This window comes from Sturnira hondurensis, unplaced genomic scaffold (assembly GCF_014824575.4).
Source record: "Sturnira hondurensis isolate 20B ecotype Veracruz unplaced genomic scaffold, ASM1482457v3 Scaffold0022136, whole genome shotgun sequence".
Taxonomy (NCBI): Eukaryota; Metazoa; Chordata; class Mammalia; order Chiroptera; family Phyllostomidae; genus Sturnira; species Sturnira hondurensis.
Window position 1 is genome coordinate 1,054,768 of NW_028094767.1, and position 15,600 is coordinate 1,070,367.

The window sequence follows — 15,600 nt, forward strand, 5'->3', positions numbered from 1 at the left end:
GTTCACCAGAGCAGGGCAACTCAGTCGCTGGGTTGTGACGCTGTATGTGGGGGCGGGGTCAAAGAGGAACTATGGCGTCCAGTCTGCCGCCTGCCGCCACTGGGTTCGCCCCCTGGGGCCTGCGTGGTCCGTCTCACTGTGCGCGAATGTGCGACCGCGGTCACTCTGCCCCACACCCCTGACTGGTTCCCGGCTGCCTGCGCGCCTAGGTCGGGGGAATCTGTCCTGCCGGACCCTGCTCTGCTGCTGGCTCCGCCTCTCTTACCGTCCCCATTGCAAGGTTCGTAGTTGTCAGACTTCCGTATAATTCAATTTTCTGGTCTTTGGGTGTGTCTTTGTTCTCCAAACCTTTGTTGTATTCAAACTTGGTTGTGGGAGAAGGCACAGTGTTTCCACCTGTGCCTCCATTTTGGTGGAAGTCCTGAACCAGATGATTTTAGATGATGAAAGTCCAGTGAAGGAAGGAAATAGAGTGATATGATGGAGAATGGCTGGGGAAACTATTTTAAATAAGCTGGTCAGAGAATGCCTTTCTGGGAGGAGACATGAACTAAAACTTAAAGGATGAGAAAGAAGAGCCCACAATACTATGCATGATAGTGCAGGTTGTAGCTTTGCAGGAGCACCTGTTCAGTGCAAGAAGAGGGACTGAACTCCACTTCCTATTCAGTGTACCAAGCCAGGTATTCCGGCATGGGACTAGTTCCCTAGAGACGAGGGATCCCTCATCTACTTCTCCCATGGTAACCATGTGGGCTGTATTCTTGATAGGGAAATGGTGTTGGGAACAAAAATTACAAAAGCCTTGAGCAACTACTTCTCCCAATCACATCCTCATACTTTGGTATCCCTCAGTAGACTATATTTAAGGCATAAATGGCACATTTTATATAATGTTGAATTTATTTATTTTTATTCTAAGTATCTAATACACTGTCTGAAATGGTAGGGGGCATTTGGCCCATTTTTTTTTTGAATTACTGGATGAATTAATATTCCTGGTTATATTTCCATATGAGTCAGGGGGCCTCATACTAGAGTGTTACACAGTGGTTCTCAAATACAGATCTCCTGATGGGCAGCAAACTATCATGGGAAAAAAGTTCTTATGCTTTTATGAACAAGTGACAAATAATTCCCTAGACCTTAATTTCAACTATAATTAAGAGCTATTTACTAGTAATATACTGTTATTTCTTTTTAACTATAACATTTATATTTTATATTAGCATGCTACTAGGTTTGCTTAAAGAGTAAGTCTGTATTTTACAGTGGCATCTGGCTGCTACCACATGTTGGCAAACACTCACTGAGCATGGGCTCACCTGGCACTAGGACATCCCATAATGTTCAAGAGGAATAATTTGTTACCCGCCATGAGGTTTTCAGTGGCTGCCATCTGTGACTTTTAGAGGTAAATTAGTACAGTGCTGCGTACACTTCACAATCAGTTTGTTGTGGGTTGCTGGGTTAAGCTACAGAGGTTCCATAATTAATATTGGTTTGTAGTTTTCCACAATGAGACTTCAAGGTACATCATTAATGCACCTGTTCTAGAGCAGAGTTACACCTAATCCCCTCAAAATCTGATGAAGAGTAAAATTTCATTTGGGACAATGTGCCTGGGATGTGTGTGTGTGTGCGCGCTTGTCTATTTTCGTTACTTGGGTTATAGTCTCAAAGCAAATGTAATAGGGTTACTGGATTAGTTTTAAACTTATAGAATATACTTTTTATATAAAACTATGTATTTAACTTCAGGCCCTTCTCTTACAGAGTAAAAGGAGTTCATAAAAGCTGCTGGCAAAAAATTTCCTGATTTTATCTTATTTCAATTTTTTATCACCAAGTTCTTTTTTATTGTGAGAATGGGTGAGATAAGTCTCTGTCCCACTATGAGGAACAAAGGTAAAAATGTTTATCAGACATTCTGTAGTACTGCTCAAATTTTGTGTCTTATTGTGAAGGATCCATCCTTTCTTTATATATAAAAAATGCATATCTAGCATTCAGTACTCAGGCTCAGACTAGGTGAGGCCAACAGAGCTCTCATCTTGGGCACAAAATTTAAGGGGATGTCAAAACGTTCAGTAATCAAGAGAAACAATATTTTAATGCATTTAAAAATGAAAAATTAATTCAAAAACCCCATAATGAACACAATATCAAAGTTTCAAATGAGGATGGGATCTGACTCTGCAGTTGCATGACCCAGCTTTACCCACCACACCCTAATCCCAGCCCTGTGCTGTGTGTTGGGGATATTAGATTGATTCTGGATGGTTATTATAATAGTCTCCATCATGAGGAACTGAGGTGATTTATGAAAAAGCAACACTTCTTCCTGAATCGTGTAGTGAAAGCATGTCCAGTCATGTTACCAAGCTGCTTAGCTCTGCCCTATGCTCTAGTTAGTAAAAAATGCACAGTGATTAAAGACTTCTAGCAACATGCAAGCTTGACTCTTTTGAGGTTCATTCATGTTTAATTGCTATCATGCCCTTGCTAGTTTTTACCTGCCTTTTCTCCTGAAAGAGAGAGCCATACACACAGGGCGAGTTTAAGAAGAATAGAAGTAGTGAAAGTGAAGAGAAATAATGGGAAGGGAAATTGGCGTGGTCTGCCTAAGAAAGGAACCTAGGCAACTTTTAAGGTGACACCAGTGTTTTAAAGTGAGATCTGATGGGTTAAGATGGTGACAAGCTGACAAAATCTAAAGGAAGCAAAAAGAAAATTGCTACACTGGGGCTAATGTTGATAAATTTGGAGAAATGACCGAAGAGATGGGAGTGTCCAGAAAGTTGGGGAAAGAACCTGTGAATCTTACACAGTGTACTTTTCAAGGAAGACAAGTGAGAATGGATAGAAGTGTGGCCCCGAGTCTTTAGGAGCACTGACTGACAACCGTCTAGAGAAGGTGTTTTTCTCAAGGTGGTGACCAGGATCAGGTTAAAGAAACCTCACTTCCTCTGTCCCCCAACCCAAAAGAAAATTGTCCTTATACTCTAAAAGGAGAGATAAATGAACAATTATCTGTGGAACAGAACAGTGTGAGGATGCTGTTTCTAGCATAAGTATGACAAAGCATCAAACAGATCCCATGAGGAAGAAAAAATGTCTCTAACAAGCTCCATTTTATAAACATAGAAAAGAATGGAAGAATCCCTCCAATTACAGAGAAATATGAGAGTCATTGGCACTGTAAGGAAAGTAAAAATGTGACCAGACACCAGAGCTGCTGATACTTGGAGGTAGAAGGGGCGGGGTGGGGGAGAAAGGTCAAAACTACCAAAGGGGGTTAAAAAACTTTACAATGGAACATTTCAAACATTTACGAGAATAAAGACAATAGTATAATGAACCCTCACTTACCTTCAGTAATTAATTTGTGACTAGTCTGATTTCATCTATCCCCATTCCCCTGGATTATTTTGGTATAAATTCCATAAACATCATTTTATTCATAAGTATTTTGATATGTATTTCTAAATGGTAAGGATTTTTAAAACCAATATTACCAAAATCCTTTATTACACCTAAAATTTAATTATTTTTTTTTTACAGAATTTTTTCAACTGTCTCATTTGAAAAATATTTGAATAAGAATCCAAATAGATTACAGTTAGTTATATTTTCTAAATTTCTTTTGGTCTGTAGTTTCCCCTTCATCACTCTTTTTCTCTTGTACTTTATTTATTGAAGATTTATTTTAAAAAATCTTGTATAGTTTCTTACATTTTTTTTTCTGATTCCACCATCACAATGTCATTTAATATGTTTCTTGTCCACATCTTCCTTATAAACTAGTAATTAGTTGTAGGGGCTTGACCTAATTTGTGCTTAAGTTTTTTAATAAGAACATTTCTTGGGTGGGTATATAATATGTGTTCAATGTTTTGGCTGTTTCTCTTTTGGGAGAGATGGCCTATATCTATTATTTCATTCAGGACTGTAAAATGGTAGTATTCAATATTTATATTTTTATTTCTTAATAATGACATACTATGGCATTTATAAACTAGACTATCTTTATCAAGAAAAACTCAAAGACCTTTGAAGTTATATGGGAACAAAATAACTCATATACCTCTACATAACCTCCAATATATATAAAGGTTAAAATGTTAATTTTGCCCTATCTCTTTACTGTGTCTACTTTCCTGTTTCTCCTCTCTTTTACAATTAAGATCTCAAATAATTAATCTCAGATATCTGTCCCCATTTTTTTTCTCTTGGTGTTTTATCAGCTAAAGCTCTAATCTGTATTTTGTTCTCTAACTTCACTAAAACTGCTCATAAGAAGTACCGATGATACCTATATTGGCATGTCCAGTAGAAAAAAGTTTTTAAAATTTGAGTATAAGTGAAAACAGTGGACATTTCCTGTTCTATTGCTCGATCTCATCAGAGTGTTTGGCATCAGGGACACAGCGGAGAGAAGCCCCCTGGCATCTGGGAATGCACTGTCCCCTGTCTGTCTCTATCCCTCGGGCGCTCTCATTGAGTTCTTTGTGTCATTTCATTTTTTTTCTGTTCTTACTCCTTCTTCTCTCTTATGTCCACACATCTCCTACTCATCCCCTCCTTTCTTACGGCTTTAGATTGCACCACTCCCTGGAGACTTTGCCTGGGTATTTCCTGGAGTCCAGATCTACCAGTAAGAATTTCACCTGGAGACTCTCAGGAACCTCAAGGCACTGTACCTTTCTGGAACATCATGATCCTCCCCCTCCAAGTATATTTATCTTATATTACCCTCTAGATGATGAACACTGACATCAAACTCATAACCCCGGCCAGAAGGTGAAGAAGAGTCTGTCCAAATTTCAGCTTCTCCATCTTTGCCCCATCTATCACCAAACCCTGTGACTTTTGTCTCCTAAAAATCACCACGTGGGTCCCCTTCTCCCCTTTTTCAATGACACGATTTTTAAAAAATATATTTTATTGGTTATGCCATCACAATTGTCCCATTCTCCCCCTTCACTCCCCTCCACCCTGCACACCCCTCTCTCACCATCTCCCCCCTTAGTTCATGTCCATGTATCACTAGTTCTTTAGATTCTGTATCTCCCATAGTATTCCTGCCCTCCCCCTGTCTATTTTCTACCTACCATCTATGCTACTTATTCTCTGTACCTTCTCCCCTTCTCTGCTCCTCCCACTCCCCTGTTGCTAACCCTCCATGTGATCTCTGTTTCTATGGTTCCGCTCCTGATCTAGCTGTCCTCTTAGTTTGCTTTTGTTTTAGTTCAATGACACGATTTTAGTTCAGACTCCATTCTGTTACTCAGCCCCTGCTGTTGCAACTTTCCTACTGATGATATCTGGTTCTTGGATACATTCCTCCATCCTCCTCGCATGTGTTAAATTCCCTCGCATTCTGAATATGAGGTTCAGATTCATCGTATTAGACCATGGGTTGCTTTGTTAGGGTCGGCCTTCCTTTCTAGCCTCATTTCCCCCTACCATCCTCATAGGTACTCTTCATTTTGGTTGAGCTACACGCTGTGCCTTGAAAGTGAAATATCTAATTTCCCAATTCTGTGCTTTTAGGTGCTGTTTTCATTAGACTGTTTATTTGAGGTTTTGCAGGTCACATGCAGTATCTGTTGACTATTCTTGTTTTTATGTTTTACAACACTTCATTTTATTTATTTATGTATGTAGTCCTTCATTTATATTTTATTATTTATGCTATTACAGTTATCCCTACTTTTTCCCCCTTTGCCTCTACCCAGCAATATCCCTTCCCCTCCTCCCCCACCCCATCCCCACACAGTTTTCTGTGTGCTTGGGTTCTGTGTATATGTTCTTTAGTTAATCCTTTCACCTTCTTTCACCTGTCCCACCTCTCCTACCTCCCCTTCGGCAGCTGTCATTCTCTTCCATGTTTCTTTGTCTGTGTCTTTACTTTGTTCATTATTTTTTTCATTAGATTCCACATGTAAGCGGAAGTGAGATAATATGCCAACCTTTTAAAAGCGTAAGAACCATTCTTAGGTTGAGAGCTATACAAATACTGGTCTTGATCTAGATTTGACCCACAGACAATGGTTTGCTAACCCCTAGTCTAGAGGGCCCTTGCCTTGCCTTCTCCACTTAGCTCCTCCTTAGCTCTTAAGACTCAGGTTAAGAGTCACCTCTTCCTGGAATCCTACTTCCCTCCCGTTGGTTTGACTTAGCAACCTTTCCTCCTTATCTGCTCCCCCTGTATATCGTTATCTCTAACATTGTCCTCCTCTGTAGAGAGCAAATGCTTTATGGGCAAGAACTGGGTCTTTTTTAGAAGATGACTCTGGCTTTTGGGCAGAGAACAAACTTCAAACAAGAGTGGAAGTTGAGGCCCAGATGGATTGCTATTAAAATAATCCAGATAAGACATGGTGGTAGTTTGGCCTACGGTGATAGCAATAGAGGAGGTGAGAAGTAATTGGATTTGAGATATATTTTGAAGGTAGAATTGACAAGATTTGCTGTGATATGAGAGAAAGAGAGGACTCAAGTACATGACCCTAGATTCTGTGCCCCAGTATTTGAAAGAATTTGTTAATAGTTGATTTATTTGAAGAAGATGTGGCTGGAACAGGTTTGTAAGGGAGGATTGAGAGCTCAGAAGAGACCAGGAATAACAGCCCAGTGGGTTCATCCTAACCGAATGACAAAGTCCATGCTACTGAATGGGTTGATGCCAGCAGAAGGGAGATCTTGAAAGTGTTTGAAGGGCTCTGTGTACTGACCTGCCTTTTTATTAGTGATTGGGGTCATTTTGCCATAGCCACAAGGCTTGACACAAGCTGATATATTAGGCAACAAGACAGAGTCCAAGAAGAATCTTAACAATTCCAGAAGGATAGACTGAATTAAGCAAGATAAAGTTAACCTAAGTGAACACAAAGTCTTACAAATGTTAACTGTTCAAGCAGTATCTGTTTGAGGAATAGCATTGTTAAAAGGGCATTGTTTGTGGTCAAACAGATCTGGTCCGAAATCCCAACTTCCCCCTCCTTTAGTCCTGTTCCTTGATTAAGTCAAATAACTTCCTTATTTATAAAATGGCACAGTAAAATACCTTCCTTGCTCAAAAAGTTGTGACAAAAGTGAAATGAATAATAAAGTACTTAATGTATTTCTTAGGATGTAATACATAATTGGTAAATAAGATGTTTTATTATCAAAGACCTTTCTTTCTAACCTTTATTTAAAAAATAGGTATTAGCAAATATTGGAGTTTGGGGTGGGCTTTTAAGAACCTCTTGAAATAATATTTGGACTAGAGGTTTTATAGTACCTGAAACATCATTATCCCAGAAAAAAACTGTCTTGTCAGCCTCTCCAATCCCACCTGAACATGTTAGCCCCCTTCTCTTTATCTTTCTGACTGCCGTTTTCACTTCTTTCAGCCATAAGATTAATAACCTACTTTATGGTTTTTTATCATGTTTAAGTCATTCCCTTATAGTATTTGTTTACAATTTCTCTCTTTATCTGACATCTTGGAATACTTTCCAGGGCTTTTTATATTACTTTTCTTACTATATTTTTTTATTAAGATATAATTTACATATGACAATATTCACAATTTTAAATACACAATTTGATGAGTCTTAACAAATACACACATCATAAACAATCAGAAGAACATTTGTGCCTACACTTTTAAAGTCTTCTAGTTGAAAACAATTGAATTTCTTAACATGTTTATAAATGACAAACTTGCAATGAAAAGATATGGTTTTATTTAGGTTGAAAAGAGATGAGAAATACACGTAATAGTTATTAAGAAAAGCAAGGGAATGCTGTGTGTGTACGTGATGACTTGGCTTCACTGAGATTCAAATGTCTCTCATTTTCCAAATCTGTGCTTCCCTCAGAGTCAGATGAAACTGCCACTGGAGGGCTTGGGCAAAAGAGTGACATGATCTGATTTACCCTTTTTTAAAGGATCACTCTGGCTCCTGGGCAGAGAGCAAACTGAGTATAAGGAAGAATGGAAGTCGAAGGTCAGATAGATTGCTATTAAAATAATCCAGATACGAGATGATGGAAAGTTAAAAAAATATAGTTTTATTTATGTTGAAAAAGGAAATGAGAAATACATTTAATAGTTATTAAGAAAGGCAAGGGAATTCTGAAAAATCTATTAGATCATTTACTCGTCTTCCCTTTGTCCTCTAAATAAGATCAAACGCTTGCAGAAAATGAAGAACTTGCCAAGAATAAATTTGATTTCAGGATACTTAAGGCTCTGCCTGTTACTACTGATCAGAATCAGGCTGCTAATCCATCTTCTGAGTCTTGGTCTTCTGGTTTGTTTCCTTTTCGTGCTAATATGTTTAGAATCAGCACGTGGTTGAAGAATGGCAACCTGGGCAGAGAGGAGAATGGAAAGGAGGTGGTGAGACACAAGCAACACCACAGTCCTCTTTTTCTGTTCCTTAAATAGCATAATTATATGAAAATGGTGCCCAGCAATGCAGATTAATTGTTTAAAGCACAATATAAAATTGTAACTGCTAGGATGAGAATCTATAAAAAAGATCTAACTTAATCAGGTTGATCAGGGAAGGCTTTCTGGGGGGAAGGGACATTTAAAAATGAGACTTGAAGGATAAAAATCAGCCAAGTATTTTCTAGTGTGTGTGTCCAAGTGAAAAGGAGGAGCAGGCAGGAAATACTAACCAGAAGGCATGGCACACAAAGAATGTTAGCAACTTAGATAATGGGGTAGATTGATTTGAGATGAATCTGCCAAAGTAATCAGGAATAAAATTGTGCTGGGACATGTTGTAAATTTCATGCCTTTATTTTTAGAGCAATAGAAAGCCTTGGAAAGCCAGGGAGTGACATATTTGCATTTGGGTGAGATATGATAATAAAGCTCAAAGCACACTTACTTATTATAGGCTGGTGTTGTAAGTGATTTTCGTATATTAACTGATAGGCACTTTACACAAACCTTATGAATCAGATAGTATTTGGGGGCCCAAATTACCAGTGAGAAAACTGGGGTATACAGAAAGATTATATAACTTGTCCATGATCATACAGCCAACTAGTGGAAATGCTGAGATTGTGAGTATAGAATTCAGGAGGCTGTGGCAGAATTACCAGCAAAAGATGATCAAGTATGGCCTGGAATAATGCAGTTGGGAGACATTAGGATAATAGGTTAAGATATATATGAACTGTAAAATTCACAGAATTTACCTTCAAAGCACTACATTTCTAATTGCTTGGTATTCTTTTCAGTTTTTCTTATTTTATTATGGTAAGAACAATTAACATGTGATCTACCCTCTTAACAAAACTTTCAGTATTGTTAACTATTGCCTGGTATACTTTTCAACTTGACTGTTTTACTTTTGTCTCAATTTTCTACTAATACTAATAATACTTTCTCACCTTTTTTCATATTCCTATTAGAGGTTTTATTATTTGCAATAATTCAGACCCATATCATTGAAGTCATTTTTTCTCTCTTTTGCTTCCTCCCAGTGAGTAAGCAGACACAAAGTCAAAGCCAAGTTACCTTTTGCAAAGTTTTCACAATTCATTTCATCCTTCCCAACCTTAATGCCCTGCCTATAGAAATTTGAGTGCAGATCTATTTACATAGTACACTATTGGCAGGCTGTCACAACTGAGTCATCCAAATTTACTGTGGTCCTGGATCCAATCCTCACCTGCACCAAGGAAACTGGATTTGGTGCAGAGAATGGGCCATATATTGTTGTTAGGTCCACTATAAGTAAGAGAAGGGAATGGTTTAAGATGTAATAGAAGAGGGAAGGAAAGACAACTTAATGGGGATGGAAAAAGAGAAATAATCAAAGCTAGGATGTGAAAAATGCAGTTTTCTGAAAGCGAAATTCCTATCATGGTTATGTTCTAGCTCAAAGGATTTCCTGCCGATCAGAAAGCCTTCTACTTTTCTTTGGCTGAAAAATCAGGGCCTCAGGCTTTATTATCAAAGACAGGATAATGATATAAAAATTCTTATGGATTAAAATTTGAAAACATCCCCTGAAGTCTCTCCTTCTCTATGGTTTTGTGATATAATTTTGGTTGTTTTGTCTCCAAGTAAAAAGAGAAGATGATCCACAAAATGCCCTTTTATACATGTAACAACCACATTTAGTGAAGCCATTGCAGTATTGCTCATGCAAATCCACAGGATTTAAAAACAATCCTTTTCTCCTGTTTTAGGAATAAAGTCATAATGTGTTTTGTAAGGAATGCATTTAGTTAATAGATACTTATACACAAGGATATGTTTTATAAAAATAAATTCCATTAAAAAGTATTCATGACATCACCAGAACCATTTCTATATCTGACACTGGATTTAAGTATAAATAACTTCTTTGTGTATTTTCAGTCATTTCTTACACAATGCAATGTGAGACTATTAACTTCTATTTACTTGGCTAATAGCCTAGTCATAAATATGAAATAAATCACTCAGAAGAAATAAGGTATGGAAAATATTAAAATGAATATGTACTTAAACAAATGCATATTAGCAGTTGTTTGTAACTTGCCTTTCTTGTCAACATAAATTACTAAGATGCATTTCTATACTCATGGTGAATATGATTTTTATTTTAACTGTTTACAGGTCATTAAAAATAACTTAAAAATTGGTGCAAATTAACTCACCAATGAAAGGGTGGTAAAAGGGTACTTAGGCATACTTATATTTCTAGTTTTTAAAGCCAAACATAAATACAATAGAAAAAAATGCATTTCATACATGTGAAACATAATCATTCCTGTGGCTGCCACATTTTTGTATTAATAGCAGTTCAGATTTCCTACCTTACGTAGTTCTCCATTTTAAAAGTTGTTTAAGTCAGAAAACTGAGGCAAAATCCTGTGCCAGTTCTGGTGTTAACTAAAAACAGTTTATGTGGATCAACATTCCATCAGAAAGCTCATCTGGCTTTGTCCTTATCCGGTGACAGTGGCACATAAGATAAGAGAACCTGAAGGTTCTTCCTTTCAGGGTCTGCTCTTTCATTTAAAGTAAATTTCTGTTTTGACGTCATATGATGCAGAGGCAAGGAGCCAGGATTCTGGAACCCTACTGCCTAAGTTTGGATCCCAGCTCTGCCACTTACTGACTGTATGACCTGTGGCAGGTGCCATGTGCTGTTTTCCTCATGGGATGGTACATGCCTCATAGGATTGCCATTAGTACAAAATAATTTCCAGTGCCTAGAACACAGAAAGCACTCTATACATAGTCATTATTTTTACACACCTAAGTTTTATTCAATGGTCATGTTATTGAAGTGTAATATATATGCAGAAAGGAACTCATAAGTGCTCAGCTTACAGAAATTTTATAAGCAGAACAATCCTGTGTAACCAACACATAAATCATGAAAAAACTGGTGCCTCTTCATGCTCACTTCTAGTCACTATCCCTCTCTAAGGGTAGGTAATGTACTGACTTCTGATTAGTTTTGTGAATGGCTCTTTGTTAAACCTTGATACTGCAGCAATTGATAAGAGACTTATTATAGTAGCATATTATTTTTTATTTAATATCTAAGATAAATCTATTTGCTGATTAATCTTTTAATATTTATAATAATAAATATAACACATATAAAAAGAATATGTAAAGTATAATATATAATAATAAAATATAATATCTTAATGCATTTTGTTTTACAGGTTGAAAAAGCTCCTTGAACAAGAAAAGGCTTACCAAGCCCGCAAAGAAAAAGAAAATGCTAAGAGGCTCAATAAACTAAGAGATGAGCTTGTGAAACTAAAGTCCTTTGCACTCATGCTGGTGGATGAAAGACAAATGCATATTGAGCAACTTGGCCTGCAAAGTCAGAAAGTGCAGGATCTTACTCAGAAACTGAGGGAAGAAGAAGAAAAGCTCAAAGCCATTACTTCCAAATCCAAAGAAGACAGGCAGAAATTGCTCAAGTTAGAAGTGGATTTTGAAAACAAGGCTTCGCGGTTTTCCCAAGAGCATGAAGAGATGAATGCCAAGTTGGCTAATCAAGAATCTCACAACAGGCAACTGAGACTCAAGCTGGTTGGCTTAACTCAAAGGATCGAGGAGCTAGAAGAGACCAACAAAAATCTGCAAAAGGCAGAAGAAGAACTTCAGGAATTAAGAGATAAAATTGCAAAAGGGGAATGTGGCAACTCCAGCCTCATGGCAGAAGTGGAAAATCTCCGGAAGCGCGTGCTTGAAATGGAGGGTAAAGATGAGGAGATCACAAAAACTGAATCCCAGTGCAGGGAGTTGAGGAAGAAGTTGCAAGAGGAAGAGCATCATAGTAGGGAACTCAAACTTGAAGTTGAGAAGTTACAGAAGAGAATGTCTGAACTGGAGAAATTGGAAGAAGCATTTAGCAAGAGCAAATCTGAATGCACCCAGCTACACCTAAATCTGGAGAAAGAAAAGAACTTAACCAAAGACCTGCTAAATGAACTGGAGGTGGTCAAGCGTCGAGTTAAAGAACTGGAATGTTCTGAAAGTAGATTGGAAAAGGTTGAATTAAGCCTAAAAGATGACCTTACAAAGTTGAAGTCATTTACTGTGATGCTGGTTGATGAAAGGAAAAATATGATGGAAAAAATAAAGCAAGAAGAGAGAAAAGTAGATGGACTCAATAAAAATTTTAAGGTAGAGCAAGGAAAGGTTATGGATGTAACTGAAAAATTAATTGAAGAAAGTAAGAAGCTCTTAAAACTGAAATCTGAAATGGAGGAAAAAGTATACAGTCTAACAAAAGAGAGAGATGAGTTAATAGGCAAACTGAAAAGTGAAGAAGAAAAGTCATCTGAATTAAGCTGCAGTGTTGACTTATTAAAGAAGAGACTTGATGGGATAGAGGAAGTGGAAAGAGAAATAACAAGAGGAAGGTCTCGAAAAGGACCTGAGCTCTCCTGCCCAGAAGATAACAAGATTAAGGAACTAACACTTGAAATTGAGAGACTGAAAAAACGTCTCCAACAACTGGAGGTGGTGGAAGGGGATTTGATGAAGACAGAGGATGAGTATGATCAGCTGGAGCAGAAATTTAGAACTGAGCAGGATAAGGCTAATTTCCTCTCTCAGCAACTGGAGGAGATAAAGCACCAAATTGCCAAGAATAAAGCAATAGAGAAAGGTGAGGCTGTGAGCCAGGAAGCTGAGCTGAGACACAGATTTCGGTTGGAAGAGGCTAAAAGTCGAGACTTAAGAGCTGAAGTACAAGCTCTTAAGGAGAAGATTCATGAATTAATGAACAAAGAAGATCAGCTTTCTCAGCTCCAAGTGGATTATTCTGTCCTTCAACAAAGATTTATGGAAGAAGAAAATAAGAACAAAAACATGGGACAGGAGGTCCTCAATCTGACCAAAGAGTTGGAGCTTTCTAAGCGTTACAGCCGAGCTCTGAGACCCAGTATGAATGGAAGAAGAATGGTAGATATTCCTGTGACCTCGACCGGAGTGCAGACTGATGCTGTCAGCAGTGATGCCACAGAGGAGGAAACACCCGCAGTATTTATACGGAAGTCCTTCCAAGAAGAAAATCATATCATGAGTAATCTTCGACAGGTGGGGCTGAAAAAACCTATGGAACGGTCCTCTGTCCTAGACAGGTATCCTCCAGCAGCCAATGAGCTCACTATGCGAAAGTCTTGGATTCCATGGATGAGAAAAAGGGAAAATGGTCCCTCAATCATTCAAGAGAAAGGGCCACGAACAAGTTCCAGCCCCGGGCACCCAGGAGAGCTGGTTCTTTCACCAAAGCAGGGCCAGCCCCTGCATATTCGAGTGACACCAGACCATGAGAACAGCACTGCGACTTTGGAGATAACAAGCCCGACATCTGAAGAATTCTTCTCCAGTACCACTGTCATTCCTACATTAGGGAATCAGAAACCAAGGATAACCATTATCCCATCACCCAACGTGATGTCTCAGAAATCAAAATGTGGAGATAGTACTCTCGGTACAGAACGAGCCATGTCCCCAGTCACAATTACCACATATTCCAGAGAGAAAACCCCAGACAGCGGAAGAGGTGCATTTGCCGACCGGCCCACATCCCCCATTCAGATAATGACAGTGTCCACATCCGCTGCCCCCGCCGAGATCGCAGTCTCTCCCGACTCCCAGGAAATGCCCATGGGAAGGACTGTTCTCAAAGTTACCCCAGAAAAACAGACTGTTCCCACTCCTGTACGGAAATACAACACCAATGCCAATATCATAACCACAGAAGACAATAAAATTCACATCCATTTAGGTTCTCAGTTTAAACGATCCCCTGCGACTTCAGCAGAAGGAGCAAGTCCAGTTATTACTGTCCGACCTGTCAATGTGACAGCTGAAAAGGAGGTTTCCACTGGCACTGTCCTTCGGTCTCCCAGGAACCATCTTTCCTCACGACCTGGTGCAAACAAGGTGACGAGCACTATCACCATAACACCAGTCACAACCTCATCTACTCGAGGAACCCAGTCAGTGGTGAGTAGAAGAGGTTCAATGTGCAGGCAGAGGGAGGGGGAAGTGAAGAGTGAGAATAACCTACTGCCCAAAAGAAAACAAAAGCAATTGCCTCTTGCTCCACCTGAACCCACCAGCAGATGTTTTCTAAGAACGATATCTACACCAAGAAATAAAAATAAAAAGTAGCCTAATTTTTTATAAATTGAGCTGATTTGGACAGAAATTTTTTTCATGTAAATTATGGAGACCTCCCCCAGTACTTGCAAAGATGGTCTCTTTGTAATGTTAGCATAGAATGATAATGTTCAAAATTTGATTTTTATGTTTATAATACTTTTTAAAATGGAGAATGAGGGGAAATAGTCAAAAAATGTGGGAAAAATTAAAAATGTTCCTGGGTTATATTTCTATAACTTAAAATATTCAATATGTGATTATGTATGACCACAGCCATACTTTATTCCAAAAAATGAGATTAAAAGATTTTAATATTAAAATATTAAAACCTTTTTAAAAGTAAAAAAGAAGTGAGTTTCTATGTCTAAATACTGTATTTTATTAATAGTGTCTTGCAGAGAGAAAGTGCTTGATATATATTATTTAATAACCAGCTGGGAGGTTAAATAAATGATAATAAAAAAAGCGTGTCCAAAGTATGAAAGCCAGAACTTAAAATAAATTCTGTTTTTCGAACTGCTTCTAGAGACTGTCTTCATGTATTGGAGGCAAATTAGTAAATGAAATTATAGACAATCCTGTGCTATTTAGATGTTAATTTAAGTGAACAGACTAGAAATTATGATTCCTAGACTCTGAAGAAATTCTGCAGCACATATTAGAAACTCTTAAGAAAGCTTATTTATTTAAGTATAGCAACTGTGGCTTATTTTCCCCTATCTTCAATACAATTTACTTTTAATTCTTTATGTACAAATGTAGACTGAAGACAGTCTTCAAAATGTGAATTAGTAATTGCTTTGCCAGTGAAGCGTTTCATTATTGGCTCTGTAGGAACCAAATAGCATTCAGAATCACTCGCCCTTCTCAAATGGTTGAATATTGCTTGTTAGGCAACATAGAGCGTAGCTCGAACTTTTATAAAAAGACAGTGGAGGTGTCAATTGTAG

The 15,600-nt window shown here is 38.1% G+C and overlaps 1 protein-coding gene across 5 annotated transcripts in view; it reads left to right on the forward strand.

The window, feature by feature from the left end:
- Positions 1-15,600, forward strand: part of FILIP1 (filamin A interacting protein 1) — a 203,487-nt gene that overhangs the window by 172,559 nt on the left and 15,328 nt on the right. For all 5 annotated transcript variants that reach the window (XM_037034350.1, XM_037034351.1, XM_037034349.1 and 2 more), the window contains one exon: positions 11,686-14,491. In XM_037034350.1, coding sequence (XP_036890245.1) covers positions 11,686-14,491 — 2,806 coding nt within the window. The remainder of the gene's footprint in view (positions 1-11,685; positions 14,492-15,600) is intronic.